The 21,536-nt window shown below is 36.6% G+C and overlaps 1 protein-coding gene across 1 annotated transcript in view; it reads left to right on the top strand.

Annotated features, from left to right (window-relative positions):
- Positions 1-6,920: 6,920 nt before the first annotated feature.
- The window catches only part of LOC149790790 (uncharacterized), a 39,138-nt gene continuing 24,522 nt past the window's right edge, over positions 6,921-21,536 (top strand). Inside the window, exon 1 of the mRNA XM_089973264.1 lies at positions 6,921-9,399. Coding sequence (XP_089829390.1) covers positions 7,301-9,399 — 2,099 coding nt within the window. The 5' untranslated portion in view covers positions 6,921-7,300. The remainder of the gene's footprint in view (positions 9,400-21,536) is intronic.

The raw sequence follows: 21,536 nt of genomic DNA, 5'->3' as shown, positions 1-21,536 counted from the left end.
CTCTAATTCTGTTATAGATAACTTCAGAAGAATTAACTATATAATTTAAAACTTCTATGTACCTAATAATATTATCGCGCGCAGATGTTGAATCAAATAAATACTCTTGAAAACTATCACGTAAATTATTTACCTGTATTTCATGGTCTAAGTTTATTGAAGCAAATATAGAATCAATATCAAAAGCAATAACACGTTCATTAAGATTATACAAAAGAGCTCTAGGATCATATACAGGTGCTCCCCCCTCCATCCTGGTTTTACTTCTATGTAATCTAGCCATTCTGAACTCATTTTAATATCATGACGAAGACTTTTCGATGATGTAAAATCACCCCTCGTTGGTTCTGATGGTCCTACATACACCGGGGGAATTTCAGGCCATCCTAGCACGGATCTGATTGAAGATTTATAAATATCAAAGGCATAATCAGGCGCGTTTATTTCAATCGTCGAGGACAGGGTGGGTTCATGAACATTAATTGATATTTTTGATTCTTTTCCCGTTATTGATTTTATTCTACGCGCAAATTCCTCACTGATCTCTTCAATCTCGTAACTGCCAGTTGGTATTCCAACAACAACCCAGTCAGGTGTTCCATCGGGTTTGTTCTTGTTAGCAAATAGAGCGAATTATTTGCTGGTGTACCATTAAATGATTTTGATCTGATATTTGGCCAGCTGTAATATACTCGTAATTGTGCTAGTGCTATTTCTTTTACTGGAATTGCAGTGGGAAAATTAACACTAAATTCAGGATTAATTGAACTTACCGAGATCATCGTTATCTTGGGCGGAGTTGTGTTGGTCACGATCTGCTGGAGTAATTCTGTCATTATTGATACTTGTATCTTTAATACCGATACCTTCGTCGTATATTTTGGTTATCATTGAAAATTCGAAATCAGATATAATTCCATCACTGAGACTTGCTGATAACAACGAGGATAATTTCGAGTATGCTACCGTCGCTGTAGGTAATTTTATTTTGTAATCGGATAACTTTTCGTTCGTACAAGTACATATTTTTTTTGTGATGATATTAAGCACACCTGCAATAGTTGTTGCTGCTGAAATACAAATAGTCACAGCTACTGGTGCCATCGTTGTCAACGCTGATAATATTACACCGGTTCCAGCAACAACAGCGGATACTGAATAAACAATCACATCAACGATAACCAATCGTCGTCGATATTTTTTTACTTTTACTGTATATTGATCAACTTGATCTTTTAGCGCCGCCTGCCATTCACGCGCTTGATTGTACCTGTATTGTGGACCGTCCATATATATTTTTATACAGTAACCAATTGATGTGCTTCAGCTACAAATTCCAAACACCACCAGTAAGATGTTGCGGTTAATGTCCTATCAGCTGCTTCCAGAATAAATATTTCTTCGGTTCCGATATTTAATATAACAGATACAACCCCGGAAAACCTGTCGGTGGAATGACGCCATGGAAACGTTGTAAATATTTCAAATTTTGCAGCACTAAACACAGATAGCCTGTACACGCCAGTGCTTGTTGCGGTATATTTGATAGTATTATTTTGTTTTGACCATGTTGCAAATCCCGATGATACCGTGCATACGATGTTTGTGATATGCCCGGGAGTTATTTCAGCTGGAATTTTAATCAAATTGGTTTTATTGATAATCTCAGGAATTCCCGCTACGATGTCTAGCTGTGTTCGTTTGATCGTGTCTAGGTTACTTTTGATATCAACGAGTTTCATGTCAATGACGGAAGGATTTCCAAAGAACTTATTTATGGCATCATCGGTTTTTTGAAAATTTCTTCGAAGCCTTGTAAAACCGGTTACGTGAACATCATATTCGGCCCGCAGCGTGGATAGTTTTCCATCCACGTCGTCGACGTATAGTTTGTTTACGACGTCGTTGTCAGATTTTGGAGCTGTTACAGCTACTATTTTGTTCCCGTTCATGCTAAGTTCACCTGTCATTGTGTCACCGGTGTTTCTCACGCGATTAGCAACACTTTTTGCAATTTCATCTCTGATGGTTTTAAGTGACATACTTGAATCTCTGATTCTACCACCGTCAGTAAACACGGGAATATTATCTGTAACTGCACCGAGTACTCGCCGGACTATATCATTCCATTTGATATTGCTGGTTTTTAGTTTACCATATCGATCTTGAAAAATAACAACTTCATCTGGGTCAACTCCAGCCAGGTTCATACTATCAGCGAGGTCATCCTTAGTCGCATACTTTGACAGATCAACATCGGATTTTATTTTCTTACTAGTAGAGGATCTTCCGTAAATGTCAACCATTATAATAAGATCCGTTGTTTAAAATGCTTTACGCGCAACAAATCGGTTGCTTGTATAATCGTGCACGACTTTATGTGGCGGCCTGGATGATTTTGATATAGCGTCGAGTACATTAATTACTTCACGGCCGCATATTGGCGGATCTGTCATTGTTTGTGTGGGTAGCGTTGAATACCAAACTTTATAACCAGAGGTTGTTGCGTGGAGTGGTGCGACATACTTGATAAATTCAACGGGTGGAGCTAACCCGTACGAATCAAAATAAACAATTCCACGCGGGTCAACCGCGTATGATACCCAATGAGTACCAGGTCCAGAACGTTCATCGAGATTAATAATACCTGTTTCTAGTTTGTTTGGTTGTTTCGGTAATTGATCTCGCATAAAAACACCTCTAAAGGCAGATATTTTTAATTTTTTAGCAGCATCAAGTAAATCAAAATTTGATGCTGGAACGTCTAACGAAGTGACCCTGGAAGCCTTAGGCCTCTCCCCCAACGAGATCCCGGTAATCTTAAGCCGCGTCCCTTTTTTTTGTTATATCGTCCACCAGTAACTTTTTCGAAAACTTTTTTACCCGCCGCTCCAGCAGCACCTAACGCAACTGCTTTTGCTACGACTGGAGCAGCTGCAGCTATTAATGCCGGAATGGCAGCGAGAAATGGGAATATACCACCGGTTTTAACCATGTCTTTGATGGCGCTCGGGGAGAGATGGAATTGAACTCCAGTTTTTGATTCTAGGGCTTTATTGAAATGTTTAATCTGATTATTTGTCAGCGATAATTTGTTTGGACCACCACTAATATGATCTCGTTTTAGTGATATTTTAGTTTCGCATTTGTTGGCGGTTTTTGATTGAAGCTTTTTTACCTGACCCGGGGTCAGAGTAACATTAACATGACTGTACGACATTTTTATATAAATAATATTTTTCTAAATAACACGATTAAATATTTTCCACCGGTGCATCAACGACCCTCATTCGACCACTGCCACCTTCAAGTAACATGGCTTTGTCGCTAAGTATGACCGCGATCGCTCTGTAAAAGGCACCAGCACCTGGTGGGTTAGTAACATGAGCTCGAAAGTGTATATCAACAACAGATTGTTTGGATAAATCAAGATGTTCTAGTGAAAAATAATAAATCGGATATAGACCTCTAAAATCTAGTTGTGATATTTGCAAACCGGTATCTATATTTTGATCACGTCCCATGAATGACATTAAACGATGATATGCGCGCGCTACATGATTTTGTGCATAATTTAGTTGTATATTTTCTGTTGGTTCTTGATGTCCATTTATTCGTAAGGATACTTCATTAACTCCAAGGTTATCAAATATCATATGCGAATGTTCTTGATCATTTATCCGGTCAATATTTTGCAGTGCAATAAAAATATGTCGTGGTGCAGAAACACCCTGTTGTGATGCTATATGCCATGTAAATAAACCATTAATATTGCTTTGAGCAGCATCTGTGGTTACTGTTAACCATGATAGCAATGATTTACCGCCTTGATCCATAAAAGATAGTAATTTTTGTTCTTCAGTAATAGATGGAGTTATTACTGGCATCCACAATGAAAGTTTTGTTATATCTACTTTACCAGCATCAGCAACACCAGCACCTCGCCAGATTGCATCATTATCATCACCTTTTCTTACGAGCACAACTGTGTGTTTAGCTCCAAAGATGACTTTTCTAACATTTCTGCAAAATCCAAAGATGTGAGATAATGGAATTGCACACGAAAAATTTCTATTATCTCCTGACAGCGCTGCTCGGCGTGCTGCAAATCCCAGGCTGTAAGTCGGGGCAATATCTTTTATGATTTCAAAATCACCTGCTGGTCTAGTTTCACGATCGGGGTTGGCAGCTTCTGCCTGATTAGCAACAGAAATATTTTGTGGTGAAAGTAACTTGATATACTGATTATGGTTGGCGTTGTCGGTGATATCCTTGGCAAACATCATTGTTGGACCAGCTGATCTTGTAAAGTCGTCAGAATATCTCGCCAGACCAATTATTGTTGTAGCAACATCAACATCCTTCTGAATTGATTCAATATTTTTTCCATCAATCATGTATGTGGCGCTATCAAACAGTGCCATAATTCCGTTGTTGACAAAACCAACACGCAGATTGGCACCATATGCCGTATTATCCCCCTTTACAAGTATACCTTCTACTTCAATAAACGCTTCAGCGGGCAAGAAATATCTACTTGTATCATGAACCTGTAATTCGATTCTCCCTCGCTGATTTGGTAGTCTTGCGTCATAGGAATAAAATTGATAATCACGTACCGACTCGTACTTAAGGACAGGTGCCTCCATATCAAATACTGGGTCTGATTCGCGCCTGAACATTTTTATTATAGTTACCATTTTTCCAAATGATGATCATCGTCGACGAAGACCACTTCCTGCTATTAAATTTGCTGTTATATTTTTTTCTGCTTCTTCAGATATCGCCGCTAGTTTTTGATTTGCAGCCTGATTTATTATTTTACTTACGTCTGCGGGCATCACCCCAGTACTTGCCAGTTTCACCGGTGGTTGTTGTTTTCGTCGCAATAATCGTGCTAGTCTATCTTTGATCGCCGAGAACGCCTTACCAGCAACATTGACAATTGCACCAGGAGCTTTATCACGAACAATATCAATAGCCTTCATCGATAATTGTTTTGCAACAGGTGCTACTTTTGGAGCTATCCTCGTGAATAATCCCCGAATGACATCACCAAGTCCATTTCCGTAAATAACACTATAGACTGGTAATCGTGAGTTTACCGCTCTAACCTGTGTGGGTTTACGATGATTATCATGCACAATCATCTTATTTTATTTACCATTTATCTAACAACTAGTCATCAACGAGCTCATCAATAAGTTCTCGGTAAACGCCAATATCCATGATACCACCTTGAAATAGTCGCCGACAAATATCAGCTGCTTCATTGGTTATTTCTGGTGAATTATTTCCGGCACGTTTTCCTCCTATGAGAACTTCTAACCGTGACACGTCATTGATGATATTATCAGGACATAAACCATGTCCTGTTTTAGATTCATCTTGAGGTGTTTTAAATACTGGTGGTTGCATTACCGGAGTAAGTACTTCAGTGATGGCCGGGGGTGTGTCACCTTCTCGAAATCCATGTGGTGAATCTATCGGTGGAAATGTTATTTCCGGTGCAGAAATTTTACGTAAAGGTGAAGGAATTTTCTTCGAGGAGGGTGATGTTTTAAGTGACTCTTTAGCCCTTTTAAGTTCCGACTTCAACCTTTGCTGCGGCGAAGAAGATTGCTGTTGTTCTATTTGTTGCAGAGGTGGAGGAAGCTGATACTGGGAGGACTCTCCTTGTCCTAGTTGTTCCCGTCTCCCTCTAAGTCTATTTACTTCTTCATTAAATCTTTTAAATTCTTGACCTCTAGCTTGTCTTTTATTGTAATATACGCGATATATCCATTTAATGAAATCATCATCATTTGTTTTTCCATAAAGGGGGTTTAAAAAATTAGATTTATTAGATATATTTTTTGATATCATCTCAGGTAATTTCTCTCCTTCAATATTTCTAATTTCCTCAACAACTCCTTCTTTAAATTTTGCAATTAATTTTAAGTTCTCTCCTGCTGATTTGGATTTAGATGCAAGTTTTTTTCTCACATCGGCGACTTCAGTACGAAGTTCTCCAATACCTTCAAGTATTTCCTCACCAACAGGTGGAGGTTGAGCTGCAGCTATGTCAGTTGGAAGGTCTCGTAAAATCTTCTTTGCCTGTTTAGTTCTTCTTGCTATTTTTTCTGATACCGGAAGAAGATCTTCTTTGATGACAGTTGCAACTTTCTCAGTAGCTGCAGTGACGGGCTTAAACAGTTTTTTAGTGTCCTCTTCATACTCAACTTTTGCTTCTTGCTGCGCTTGTAGATTTTTTCTAAATGAGTCTCTGACAGGAAGAAATTTTTTAATTGTTTCTAATCGTTCTCGTGCTGTTCTTGCAGTATGAGATTCTGGATGTATCATTTTATTATAACATAATAATTTAATTAATATCAGCAGAAGAGGAGCAGCAGAGAGGGTACCTACCAACGTTGGTCGTCAAAAAAATAAACAAGAAATAAATAAACACGTAGAGTACTTTATTTTTTCAGCTACTATTTCGAACTGAGGTTTTATTAGTACAATCGTCCATTACAGAAATAAAACATCTCAAGGAAAAGTTCATTTGTAAAATCTTGACCTTTCTACGAGATGTTTTATTTGTTTGTTTTATTTGTTTTGTCGGAATTCTATGGTCTGTTCACCCTCTCTGCTGCTGGATGTGAAAAATGTAGGTATTCATTGGGGGTTCGGGTGCATACATTTATTTTGCTGAACTGCTATAGACTTCCCTGGTCAAGTGAATAATATTCTTATATGCTTTGTTTTAATATAGCTATCCAAAAATATTTACCTTTTTGACCTCACTTGTGTCACCTTGTTACTAAGAAAATTAAGAGCATTGGTCTTTGAATTGAGGGATGGGAATCCCACCTTCTTTTGTTACAAATTGGACACCCGGCCCTCGATTCATTGAGGGATACTCCCAGGGACGTCATGGGGGGGGGGGGGGGGCGGCAGAGGGCAGAGGTATTTTAGAATAACATGATTTGAATTGATTGTCACACAGTGGAAAGGTCAGTACTGAGAAACAAATGTAGAGAACATATAGTAAAATTAATTGTGTTCTATGGCCAAATACGAAAATTAACAAGCCAGTTAAGTTGTGCCCCCCCCCCCCCCGATAAAAGTTTAAATGACGTCCCTGGATGCTCCTAATTTTCTTTGTGACAAGCCCCTGTGTCCATAGTAATAGCTCTAGCCTGGTTCCCCAACTCACCAAGCCGTAATTATATGAAGAATTACGTAAGGGGACCAGTCTATTGTAGTCTCTCTGTAGACTTCCGGTTCTTGTTAGGTTTAGCATTGCATAACTCAGTTGATGACCAAAACAGTCTTACATTGTACTATCATGGCTAACTGTACAAAGACAATCTTCTCTGACACTCTAGAGCTACGGTGCCCGATTTGTCTCGATGAATACACAGCACCAAAGAATTTACCATGCCTCCATACCTACTGCCAACATTGTCTACACAATTATATTGTGAAGAATGTACTTAAAGAGACAGCCACCTTTAGCTGCCCGGAGTGTAGGAAGGAAACGTTTCCCCCACATCCTGACATTTCTGTAGATAAATGGGCAGAACATTATCCATACAACAGTGTGTTGTTGTCTTTGCTACCACCAGAGAAAAGGAAAGTAGTCAAAAGCTGTGATTCATGTCTGTATGAAGGAAACTCGGTGAAAGCCACAAGTTACTGTACGGTATGTAAAGAACCCCTTTGTCCAACATGTGAAAGCGTGCATAAGAAAAGCAAGATATCGAGGGACCATACAGTCGTCAATATACAGAACCTTTTCACAGATCCCGAACTAGCTGTTAACTTGTCAGTGAGTGTCACTTGTCCCGAGCATACTGGTAAAGAGTTTGAGTTCTACTGTAAATCCCACAGCATCATGTGCTGCTCAGAATGTTTTTACAAGAGCCACAGGGGCTGCATCGAGGTTCTTCAACTAAAGGACCATTCCGAAAGACTACTGAAGGAAAAAGAACCAAATACAGTCGTGGACCGATTGAAACAACTTCAGTCCCATCTCAATGAATATAAGAATGAAAATGAACAATCATTTAAAAATATTGAAGCTGAATTAAAGACCATATCAGATGAAATCGAGGAGATCAGAAAGAAAGTTATTGCTTTACTTGACAGTGTTAAAAGTAGAATTAATATGGAGAGAAATACTCTCCTTAAAGAAGAGTCAATGGTCCGACATGAACAAAATCAACAATGTGAATCCATTAGTACCGCGATTACAAACTCCCTTCATCTTTTGGAAACAGTTTTGGCACATGGCAGTCCTCTTCATGTCTTGACCACTCTACATAAAATTGAAGAACAACTTGTCCATTATGAATCAGCTGTGAAGGAGAAATATTGTGAAGTTAGACGTATTGACGCCAAACTTTGTTTTGATGATCATCTCTTCTCTTTGATCAAATGTAGCGAGGCTAATATCGCTAAGATTGCAATTGTTGAAAACAAACACGGTCTTACACCATTTTTGCCTCTCACTATAGAGAAAACGGTGAAAACAAATGAGGTAAAGCAAAACGTACCTCAAGCAGAGAAAACTTTTGTTGAGCATAAGCCAACACAAAAATATATTGGCTCAGAAGCACTAAAGGACTGCAAGCCAGATAAAACTGGAGAGTTTAATGTACACTATCACGATGGCAGGAATCCCAGGTATACTGGTATAACCTGTCTACCCGATGACAAGATTATGCTCGTGGATAATGCTAATAATACATGTAGACTGTATGACTCATCCTATCAGCATCTTGCTGACTATAAACTGTCTTCATGTACCTGGGGTGTGTGTGTTTTGGAGGGATCTCAAGTAGCAGTGACACATCCAATGGAAAAAAAGATTCAGATTCTGACTGTTGATAGCTCCATTCATCTGGATAGGATAATCCACACATTTATATGTTGTGATGGAATAGCTGTCCTGCCAAGAGATCATCTGGTTGTAACTGGCATTATGAAGGGTGGTCTTCATTGGTGTATTGTATCTAAGCATGGCACAGGGAAATTATCCGTTGAAGTTTGTCCATCAGTGTACTATTCTCATTTGACACTGAATAATAGGAGGACACGTATTTATGTATCATGTTACAATCCTGGTGCAGTGTATGCGTACAGTGTAAAAGGTGCGCTAAGATTCAAATATGATCACAAAGCGCTGGAGCGTGCATGTGGAGTAGCAGTGGACAGAGAGGATAATTTGTATATTGTAGATCAGCTGTCTCAAAACATTCATCAGGTTTCTCCAAAAGGGGCACTAATACAAGTGTTTTCTACAGGAATCACAAATGAACCCTATCTAATCTGCTTCACTTCTAGTGGTGATGAATTTCTCCTTACAGGAAACACAAAACTAGTGGCTAAATTTAAATTGAAACAGAGTTTATGATTGAAGATTTTATACATATAAATATATATGGACGTTGATAACTTAAGAAACAGCCATGTAGATTAGTCTCAGTCTGAAAGAATATCTTTAATTTCTCCTCATGTATATAAAAAATCTCATTACATCAAGTGACAGGTCATCATGTAAGTCATAATGACCAAGGGATTCAACTGTCCTAGTGTATTTTAATTTAATTTTACTACTGTTCATCAGTAAAATGAATATTTTTAAACATGTGATCAGAGTTTGTCTTTTGCTTAATTTTTTAAAAAGTTTAAAATTAAGTTAATTGTAAAGTTCTCGATGGTAAAGCAGGATGAATCGCAGTATTAATATTATTTTGCGAATGGGAAATTTTAGATAGGTGGATGGATGTCAACATTTACTGTCAATATTAATTTATCAATACCTACTCTTATTCAGTAAAAAATGATGATTATATGATTGCCATGTATATGCTCCAGACATATTCGAGTATAAACTTTCCAGAAATTATTCTTCAAACTCTTTAATTTCATGATGTTATTATGCTGTGAAACTATCCTAGGTATTAGCTAAACCTCACAAGTTCTGGGGTTTTTTTTGAATACCGATCACTTCTATTTAGGTATTATGGGATTGCAAACTACAAGCAAGATTTACTTACCTCCGATATTGAAGAGCATTACATGGTGCAAAACTAGGATTTGACAACGGAAGTGTTCCGATAAGCACCAGCAGTTTTACACTTTATAAAAACACATATTAACACACTTTGGGGGAAAGACTTGTACTTAGTTTAAAATTATTTCCAAGAGATGTAATATATTGCCTTCATTAAGTCATGAAAATTAACAAAGTAATGTGGCCACATGTTTGGAACTAATTTGTTGCTCTTAACATACAGATGTGACCTCAGAGTTGGTTGGCATAGGGATAATATCCAAAATTGGATATAAAATCGTCATATAAGTAGAGTCATATACAGGTAAATCCCAAAATAAGGCAATTCTGTTTATAATGTGATGGCAGCATGGCCCCATTTTTTTAAATATCAGGTGACCTCCCTTTTTAGTATCCTAAATAAATGCTCTTGGAAAAGCTGATTATTCGTATCCCTAGCAGATTAAATGATCAAGAGGTTAGTTGAAACTGGCGACATTGAAATTTCAATGCACATTTTCTATGAGCGAATTTTTCCCACTTACATCACGATGTTATTCTTTGAACCCCAAGCATCGCGTTATAACGGGTTTTACCTGTATTTAGCAACTATGGCACAGAGTTAGGTGTTAGACTAATTTGCAGATTTGGTACATTTGGAATACACCAGTCGTTATCTCGCTTCATGGTTAGTGGTGTCTTTTGATATCTCTTATTTTTTAAACTTAACATTTATTTGTATTGCAAATTTTAACCATTCAACATATTTGTCGAATGTGCATTTAGCTAATACTCTGTTATATAGGTTTTTTAATTACAATTAATAATTAAGGTGTAGTTTTGTTGCTAATGGTAGCAAAGTATGATTGACCCTGCAAGAGCACTGAAGTAGAATTTTCCCTCCCAGAATTTCGCAGAAGTATAAAATGGCTTGTCTGTGCCAGGTCAGGTTTCTAAGGGTCATGTTAAATGTTCTGTACATTTAGACAGTGCGTGGGAGAATCTTTTACTATATTTTATTACAAAGACCATATAAGGTAGTGTGCAAAGAAAAGGTAACTCTTCTGTTTTTTATTTTTCCGCGAATCAGAAATTTAGTTATTACACAATGTCTTGGTAAATAATTGCCGTTAAAAATAATGCTTTACTTGGTATATTTTTGACAGGTCTAAAATTAAGTTTTGAAATCTACCTCTATGTAATAAAAACTTTTCAGAATATTCATTCATCCAGTTTTGTTTTAAAACGGCAACTTCAGCTTAAGTATCTTTTTGTTGTTGTTGTTGTAGGGTTTAACGCCATTTTGCAGCACACAATAGGCTATATATGGCGGCCAGTATTAATGGTGGAGGAAGAACCCGGAAAAACCCCGGAAAGAACCACCGACCCACGAGAAGCTACTGGCAAGCTTTCTCACATACCCACATTAGCCGAATCCGAGACTCGAACCCACGCAGACAGAGGTGAGATGGCAGTGATCCGTAATGAAGTGCGCTTTAGACCACATGGCCACTGCTTAAGTATCTGCTTAATCAGTAAAATTGTAATCAGACAGTATTTCTCATGGTCTTTTTCAGGTAAAGTCAATTGCTGACGTTATTCAAATAATGATACTTTTTATGGTTTAGTACAAATAGGAAAATGAGTGCAATTCTGTGTATGGAGCCACAGTGTGTTTTTCAAGGTTCTATTCTTAAGTTATTTGTTATTTTGTAAAGCTGTTGGGTGTTTCTCAAGGCCTTGTTTAAAGTTAACCCATATGAATTTAATTAAACGTTAGCCATTTTTTCTATCACTAAGCAATAGTTTTAATATAAAATCTGAACGTTAAAATTTTATTATTGTAAATGTTTATGTGACTTCCATCATAATAAGCTATAAAATTAATTATGTTTGTCAAATTGCACACTACCACTATGATATCAATTAGTGAGTGATTATTTAGAAGTGATGCACGTGATATTTGAGTCTTACATTTTTACTGCCATATGATTTTGTGACTGTTAATAAACCTGATGAAACTTAAATTTGAGTGCATTTCATCCCTAGTCCCATTCTTATTGTAAGGATTCCCCACATTATCAGAGAACCACAGAAGTCTTATGGAGTTAAGGTCCAAGTTTAACTGGGCCTTTATTCTAAGGAGAGTTTATCGGTCACAAAGAGCATAGTGAGTCATTGAATGGTTACCTGGTTAAAGGCCAGTGCTATGGGGGGTGGGGGCGCAGAAAGTGACTTTAAATAAAAGCACTAATAACTCGGTCTCATTATTTAATTTTAATTAAGTATTTAGTTTTAATTTGGTTCTGACATTTTAACTTTTATATCCTGAAAATGGAATGATGCATAAAACAATAATCAAATATAAAAAACTAAAGGTGAAAGGTCAAGTCTTTAACTGCTCGTGAAATCACTAAATTTTATTAGCTACATTTAGGCCTGAGATGAGAAAGTAATAAACATTGACTTGTCTTGTATCGAAAAAAGAAAGAAAAAAAAAACATGAGAAAGTAACACTTGCAGTGCAGACAAGGATGTTTCTTGTGTTTTTTACAAGAATTGTTATCGTTTCATATGGTGTGCTTATATCATAGTAAAAGCACTTGATTATCAATGACAGATTGCAAATCATTTCCTGCTTTCTTTTAATAATCTGAGATTGTACATGTTAAAGCTCACATGTTGAATGAAAATAAAGTTATAAAATAGAATCAGTTATACTTGTAACTTGATCCTTCCCTTTTTTTTTTTTTAGTTTAAACGGTAATATGTTATTTTAATGTGAATATGCTAAAATCTACTGCAACATAAAACTGTGCATTTCTAGGTCTGTTTTGGTGAATTTGTCAGTTTACGGCAGGTTCGAATTCCTGAAGATATTTACGAAGAGATTCTTTACTTTTTGTTGATTGTATAATTTTCATTCAAAAGATTTTGATTATTAAAATCATTCAAGAATTATTTATCTCGACCATTTATTTTGCATCCCATCTCTCCATGAGTTTATAGCAACATGATACACCATGTTAAAATGTCATGTCATGTCAGTGATGTCATAATGTCATGATTATATAATTTAGCAGCAGAGAGGGCGAACAGACCCAAGAATTCCGACAAAAAAAATAAACAAAAATAAAATCATCTCGTAGAAAAGTCCAGATTTTTACAAATAAATGTTTCCTTGAGATGTTTTATTTCTGTTGAAACCAACCCCATCAATAAAACCTTAGTTCGAAAAGGTAGCTGAAAAATAAAGTATTCTACGTGTTTATTTACTTTTTGTTTAATTTCCATGGATGACGAACATTGGTAGGCGCCCTCTCTGCTGCTATTAATTAAAAAATTGTTATATCAAAATAATGATACATCCAGAATCTCATACTGCAAGAATAGCACGAGAACGATTAGAAGCAATTAAAAAATTTCTTCCTGTCAGAGACTCATTTAGAAAAAATCTACAAGCGCAGCAAGAAGCACAAGTTGAATACGAAGAGGACACTAAAAAACTGTTTAAACCTATCACTGCAGCTACTAAGAAAGTTTCAGCAGCTGTTGAAAAAACTATATGGGGGGATATTGCGGAGGAGATGAGAAGAGGAAAAAGGGTATTTTTCCAGTATTAGAACAAACTGCGGCACAAACCGAAAAAATAGCAAAAAGAACTAAACAAACAGAAGATTTTACGAGATCTTCCAGTTGATATAGCTGCGGCTCAACCTCCACCTGTCGGCGAAGAAATACTTGAAAGTATTGGAAAACTTCGTTCTGAAGTCGCCGACGTGCAAAAAGAACATGCACCTGAACCCGAACTAGTAGAAAAAATGTAGAATTGATTGCAAAATTTAGGAAAGGGGTTGTTGAAGAAATTAGAAATACTAAAGAAGAACAATTACCCGAAGTAATATTAAATAGTATATTTAATAAATCTGGCATTTTAAAACCTCGTCATGAAAAAGTAAGTGATGATAATCTTATTCGATATATATATCGCGTATATTACAATGAAAAACAAGCTAAAGGTCAAGAATACAAAAATCTTGATAAAGAAATAAAAAGACTTTATAGAGAGAGACTGAAACAACTAGAACAAGAAGAATTCTCCCAGTATCAACTTCCTCCACCTCTGCAACAAATAGAACAACAACCTTCTTCGTCGAAGCGGGAGTCAGGTGAAGAGTTTAGAAAAGAAAGTAAACAACTTCTTGCAGAATTGAAACAAGAAAAAGAAAAAACAAGACAAGAAAGAAAAAAATTGAGTGAGAAAAAAAATGAGCGGAAAAAGAGATTGTCTCTTTTATCAAGTAAAAAAGATTCTGAAAAAGAAGATCCTGGTGATGGTCCTCCGAGCGCTGTTGGAAGTGGTTTTCTGACTACATTGGGAGAAAACAATTTTGTTTGTCCTGATAATATCATTAATGATGTGTCACGGTTAGAAGTTCTCATGGGAGGAAAACGAGCTGGAAATAATTCACCAGAAATAATTAATGAAGCAGCTGATATTTGTCGGCGATTATTTCAAGGTGGTATTATGGATATCGGAGTTTACCGAGAACTTATCGATGAACTTGTTGATGACTAGTTGTTAGATAAATAACAAATAAAAATAAGATGATCATACATAATAATCGTCGTAAACCCGTGCAAGTCAGAGCGGTAAACTCACGATTACCAATCTACAGAGCTACTTATGGAGATGGACTTGGTGATGTTGTACAGGGATTGTTTACAAGGATAGCTCCAAAAGTAGCACCCGTTGCAAAACAATTATCAATGAAAGCTATTGATATTGTTCGTGATAAAGCTCCTGGAGCAATTGCCAATGTTGCTGGTAAGGCGTTCTTGGCAATCAAAGAAAGACTAGCACAATTATTGCGACGAAAACAACAACCGGTAAAATTACCAAGTACTGAGGTGATGCCCGCAGACATAAGTAAAATAATAAATCAGGCTGCAAATAAAAAATTAGCAGAATTATCTGAAGAAGCAGAAAAAAATATAACAGCAAATTTAATAGCAGGAAGCAGTCTTCGTCGACAATAATTTAGATCACCATTTGGAAAAATGGTAATTATAATAAAAATGTTCTAGCGTGAATCAGACACAGCATTTGTTATGGAAGCACCTGTCCTTAAGCATGAATCGGTACGTGATTATCAGTTTTATTCCTATGATGCAAGACAACCAAATCAGCGGGGGAGAATCGAATTACAGGTTCAGGATACAAGTAGATATTTCTTGCCCGCTGAGGCGTTTATTGAAGTAGAAGGTGAACTTGTAAAGGGGGATGATACGTCATATGGTGACAATTTGCATGTTGGTTTTGTCAACAACGGGATTATGGCGTTGTTTGATAGCGCCACATATATGATTGACGGAAAAAATATTGAATCGATTCAGAAGGATGTTGATGTTGCTACAACAATAATTGGTCTAGCGAGATATTCTGACGACTTTACAAGATCGGCCGGTCCAACAATGATGTTCACTAAAGATATCACCGACAACGCCAACCATGATCAATATATCAAGTTACTCACACCATGGGATACTGCAGTTGCTAATCAGGCTGAAGCTGCCAACCCAAATCGTGAAGGTAGACCAGGTGCTGATTTTGAAATTATAAAAAGTGTTAATGCATCTGACAACCTAGGGTTTGCAACACGTCGAGCAGCATTGTTAGGAGATAATAGAAATTTTTCATGTGCAATTCCATTATCTCACATCTTTGGATTTTGCAGAAATGTTAGAAAGGTCATCTTTGGAGCTAAACACACAGTTGTGCTTGTAAGAAAAGGTGATGATGATGATGCAATCTGGCGAGGTGCTGGTGCTGCTGATGCTGGTAAAGTAAATATAACAAAACTTTCATTGTGGATGCCAGTAATGACTCCATCAATTACTGAGGAACAAAAATTACTCTCTTTTATGGATGAAGGCGGTAAATCATTGTTATCATGGTTAACAGTAACCGCAGATGCTATTCAAAGTTCTGTTGTTGGTTTATTTACATGGCATATAGCACCACAGCAAGGTGTTTCTGCACCACGACATATTTTTATTGCGCTACAAGATAATGCTAGGATAAGTAATCAAGAACGTTCACATATGATATTTGACAAACTTGAAGTTAATGAAGTTTCCTTACGGATAAATGGGCATCAAGAACCAGCTGAAGATATATTGTTAAATTTTGGTTGAAATCACGTAGCGTGTGCATATCATTGTTTAATGTCATTCATGGGACGTGATCAAAACGTCGATACTGGGCTGCAAATATCACAATTAGATTTTACAAACTATATCCGATTTATTATTTTTCACTGGAGCATCTTGATTTGTCCAAACAGTCTGTTGTTGATATACACTTTCGAGCTCGCGTTAATGCCCTGCCACAAATTGCAGTTGGTCCACCAGTTGTTTATGGTCCTTACAGAGCAATCGCGGTCATACTTAGCGATAAAGCCATGTTACTTGAAGGTGGTAGTGGTCGGATGAGGGTCATTGATGCACCAGTGGAAAATCTTGAATTATTCAGAAAAATATATTTTATATAAAAATGTTGTATGGTCATGTTAATGTTACTGACTCCTGGTCAGGTAAAAAAGCTTCAATCAAAAACTGCCAACAAATGTGGAACTAAAATATCACTAAAACGAGATCAGATTGGTGATGGTCCAAACAAATTATCGTTGACAAATAATCAGATTAAACATTTCAATAAAGCCCTAGAATCAAAAACCGGAGTTCAATTTCATCTTTCTCCGAGTGCCATCAAGGACATGGTTAAAACGGGTGGTATATTTCCACTTCTTGCGGCTATTCCAGCATTAATAGCTGCTGCCGCTCCAGCCGTGGCAAAAGCAGCCGCATTAGGTGCTGTTGGAACAGCTGCTGGAATGGCTCTAAAGAAAGCAACAGGAAATGGATACAAAAAAAGGGACGCGGTCTAAGATTACCGGGATCTCGTTGGGGAAGAAGTCTGAGGCTTCCACGTTAGATGTTCCAGCATCAAATTTTGATTTACTTGATGCTGCTAAACGATTAAAAATAAAAAACTTCAGAGGTGTTTTTATGCGAGATCAATTGCTGAAACAACCGAACAAACTCGAAACATGTATTATTAATCTAGTCTCGAATTCAGGACCCGGTACTCATTGGGTATCATACGCGGTTGATCCACATGGAATTGTTTATTTTGATTCATACGGGTTAGCTCCACCTGTTGAATTTATCAAGTGTGTCGCACCACTCCACGCAAGAACCTCTGGTTGTAAAGTTTGGTATTCAATGCTACCCACACAAACAATGACAGATCCGCCAATATGTGGTCGTGAAGTAATTAATGTACTTAACGCTATATCAAAATCATCCAAACCGCCACATAAAGTCGTGCATGATTATACAAGCAACCGCTTCATTGTGCGGAAAGCGTTTTAAACAATAGGTCTTATTATAATGGTTGATATTTACAGAAGAAGATCCTCACGCGTTGAGAAAAAACCCGGCAATGTTGATCTGTCAAAGTATGCGACTAAAGATGAACTCGCTGATATTATGAACCTGGCTGGAGTTGACCCAGATGAGGTTGTTATTTTTCAGGATCGATATGGTAAACTAAAAACGAGCAACATCAGATGGAATGATATAGTTCAACGAGTACTCAGTGCAGTTATGGATAATATTCCCGTGTTTACTGACAGCGGCAAAATCAGAGATTCAAGTATGTCGTTTGCAACCATCAGAAATGAAATTGCAAGAAGCGTTGCTAATCGCATGAAAAATACCGGCAACACAATGACGGGGGAACTTAGCATGAATGGAAATAAAATAGTAGTTTTAAGAGATCCAACATCCGACGAAGATGGAGCAACAAAAAAAGACGTCGACACCGTAGATGGTAAACTATCCATGTTGCGGGCCGAGTATGACATTCACGTAAACGCGTTCACAAATCTTCGCAGAAATTTTAGAAAAATTAATGAAACCGCAGAGGAATTTTTTGGTAATCTGTTGGTCGCTGACATAAAACTCGTTGATATCAAAACTAACCTAGACACGATCAAATGAACACAGCAAGACATCGTAGCGGGGATTCCTGAGATCGTTAATAAAACCAATTTGATTAAAATTTCAGCTGGAATAACTCCCGGACATATCACAAACATCGTATACACGGTATCATCGGGATTTGCAACGTGGTCGCAGCAAAATAAAACTATCAAATATACCGCAACAGTCACTGGCGTGTACAGGTTGTCTGTGTTTAGTGCTGCAAAATTTGAAATATTTACAACCTATCCATGGCATCATTCAAGTGATAGGTTTTCCGGGGTTGTATCTGTTATATTAAATAGCGGAACCGAAGAAATATTTATTCTGGAAGCATCTGATAAGAAATTAACCGCAACATCTTACTGGTGGTGTTTGGAATTTGTAGCTGAAACACCTCAGTTGGTTACTGCATAAAAATATATGGACGGTACACAATACAGGTATAATCAAGCGCGTGAATGGCAGGCAGCGTTAAAAGATTGAGTCGAACAGTATACAGTAAAAGTAAAGAAATATCGACGACGATTAGTTATCGTTGATGTGATTGTTTATTCAGTATCCGCTGTTGTTGCTGGAACGGGTGTTATATTATCAGCGGTGACAATGATGGCACGAGTAGCTGTAACTATTTGTATTTCAGCAGCAACAACGATTGCAGGTGTGCTTAATATCATCGCAAAAAATATATGTACTTGCACGAACGAAAAATTATCCGATTACATAATAAAATTATACACAGCGACGGTAGCATACTCAAAATTATCCTCGTTGTTATCAGCGAGTCTCAGTGATGGAATTATATCTGATTTTGAGTTTTCAATGATAACTAAAATATATCATGAAGGTATCGGTATTAAAGATACAAGTATTAATAATGACAGAATTACTCCAGCAGGTCATGACTAACACAACTCCGCCAAAGATAACGATGATCTCGGTAAGTTCAACTAATCCTGAATTTAGTATTAACTTTCCTACTGCAATTCCAGTGAAGGAAATAGCACTAGCGCAATTACGGGTATATTACAGCTGGCCAAATATCAGATCAAAATCATTTAATGGTACACCAGCAACTAATTCGCTTATATTTGCTAACACGAACAAACCAGATGGTACTCCTGACTGGATAAATGTTGGAATACCAACTGGTAGTTATGAGATCGAACAAATCAATGAGGAATTTCAACGTAGAATAAAATCAATAACCGGAAAAGAAGCAAAAATATCGATTAACGTTCATGAGCCGACGCTATCCTCGACGGTTGAGATACATACTCCAGATTATGCCGTTGATATTTATCAGTCCACGATAAGATCCATACTAGGTTGGCCGGATGTTCCCCCGGTGTATGAAGGACCACCAGAACCGAAAAATCTGATTATATCACAGATGTACAATCATATCACGAAATTAATACAGTGTATAAAAAAACGTTAATTAATGCAAAAAATTCAAAGGCTGGTGATAAGTTTTTTTTACCCTGATAAAGATATATTTTACTGGTCATTTTCGTCTGAAAAAAACAGAATTCGGAACAACTGCCCTAGTTATTATTAACACAATTGAACTTACTAAAATATTTACAGAAATTAATAAACATCATAAACAACATCTAGAGCAACTACAACAGTACTTTCAAGAACATCTTTTTAATATAACAAGCTCACGCAAAGAAATCATTACGCATATAGAAATATTAAATCAACTTGTATCCGACATGGAATATCTTAACCAGCGATTAATTAATACAGTAATTAATACTAAAGCACACAACCATGACAAAAAGAGTTTTTTAGACAAGTATAAAATAAAGGAAGCTGATCTACCAAATTTTAAATTCTCCGGATATAACGCGAATGAACTAAAAAAATCTGTCAATGATGTCATTGATGAGAACTTTCCTAAAATACTCGATGCATGGAGAAAACTAGCACCACCTCCAACGGTTTTAAGATATAATAATGATCCACATGGCGGCGGCAGGCACGTTTCTCCGGGAATCGTTAACATAACCAGCACGATCGTGGTCAATCTGGTTTGTGACGTAGTCGATGGTAGCTATCAAATAGATCTCGGAAAATCAAATCAGGCTCAGCAGGGATATATTTTAGGTGGCGCTCACCAGATAATATGTACTTTTGAGAGAGTGACATATGTAAGGTGAAGTAGTTCGCATTTAAAACATGCACAGTGGAGAGAATGTTTGCATACCTCTATGCTACATTAATGTAATGTGGATGATATTTCTTTTGGATATTGTACTTTTGGAAATTTTACATGATTTAAGCACACTGCTAACTAAAATGACTGCTCCCTTGTGTTAAAAAATCAGTCTGAATTAGTCTAAAGTACACTATACATAGCAGCTATTAAAATAGGGAAAATGAATTTTGCCAGACTAGACAATACCAGCTTCTGAAAGTGCAATGAATGAATTACCAAATATATAAAATGTAAAAATAGTTATCGGCTCTTTTTTATACAATTGACCTCTGAAGTTCAGGAAGTGAAAATGACCAAGTAGAGCTAGCACTTTTTTGAAAGGTGCACATTTGAAGTAAGGCCAAGCTGTATACTCTATAACCCATAGTACACCCATCAATCATACACCAAAATAGAGGGAATTAAAGGTTCTTTGCATTATACCTAAGATATACAAGGTCTTTTTTAAATAGCCAGTATAACCAGTGAGGAAAGCCGGGGACATTCTTTTTCTTTAAATTCCTAACCCTATGCAAAATGCGAAACTGTATAGCGCCACCTTATATACATTTACACCACAAGTTTCCCCTGGAAGTTTAATCGTGCAAGAACCAACTAATCCTGTGTACCTGCGGTGTCACAATAATATGTTAACAAGAATAAATTTTAAGCTCACAGACCACCTTAATCGCTTAATTGACATACGTGGAGAAGAGCTTGTGATAAATCTGTATGTGAAAACTTAATTAATCAAGTAAATATTATATAATGTACCAGCATGTGAGGGTTTTTATACATGACAAAGAAGTACTTGAAAACGCCATCAGAACAGCATTTTCACAAAACATGGAGCAATTTAACGTTAATTTAGTTATTGATGAATACGGAAACGAGGATTTCTTATTAACACAAGAACAGTTAGATGAGCTCCGTCAAAAACATATTATCGAGATCATTTGTAGCAGAGATCAGATTCTAAGTTATGCACACTCCTGTATTAAAGTCGATCAACTTAAAAAAATAATATTCCAGACTAAATAAAATAAGGGGTGGATCAGAAATATTTTATTTTATTTTATTTTATCAGAAATATTTTATTTTATTTTATCAGAAATATTTTATTTTATCAGAAATATTTTATTTTATTTTATTTTACCAGAAATATTTTATTTTATTTTATTTTATTTTATCAGAAATATTTTATTTTATTTTAAATTTTCAGAAATATTTTATTTTATT

Source organism: Sinohyriopsis cumingii, chromosome 10 (assembly GCF_028554795.1).
Source record: "Sinohyriopsis cumingii isolate HCF-2022 chromosome 10, ASM2855479v2, whole genome shotgun sequence".
NCBI classification, from domain to species: Eukaryota; Metazoa; Mollusca; class Bivalvia; order Unionida; family Unionidae; genus Sinohyriopsis; species Sinohyriopsis cumingii.
This window is presented reverse-complemented; position numbering and strand designations above follow the sequence as displayed.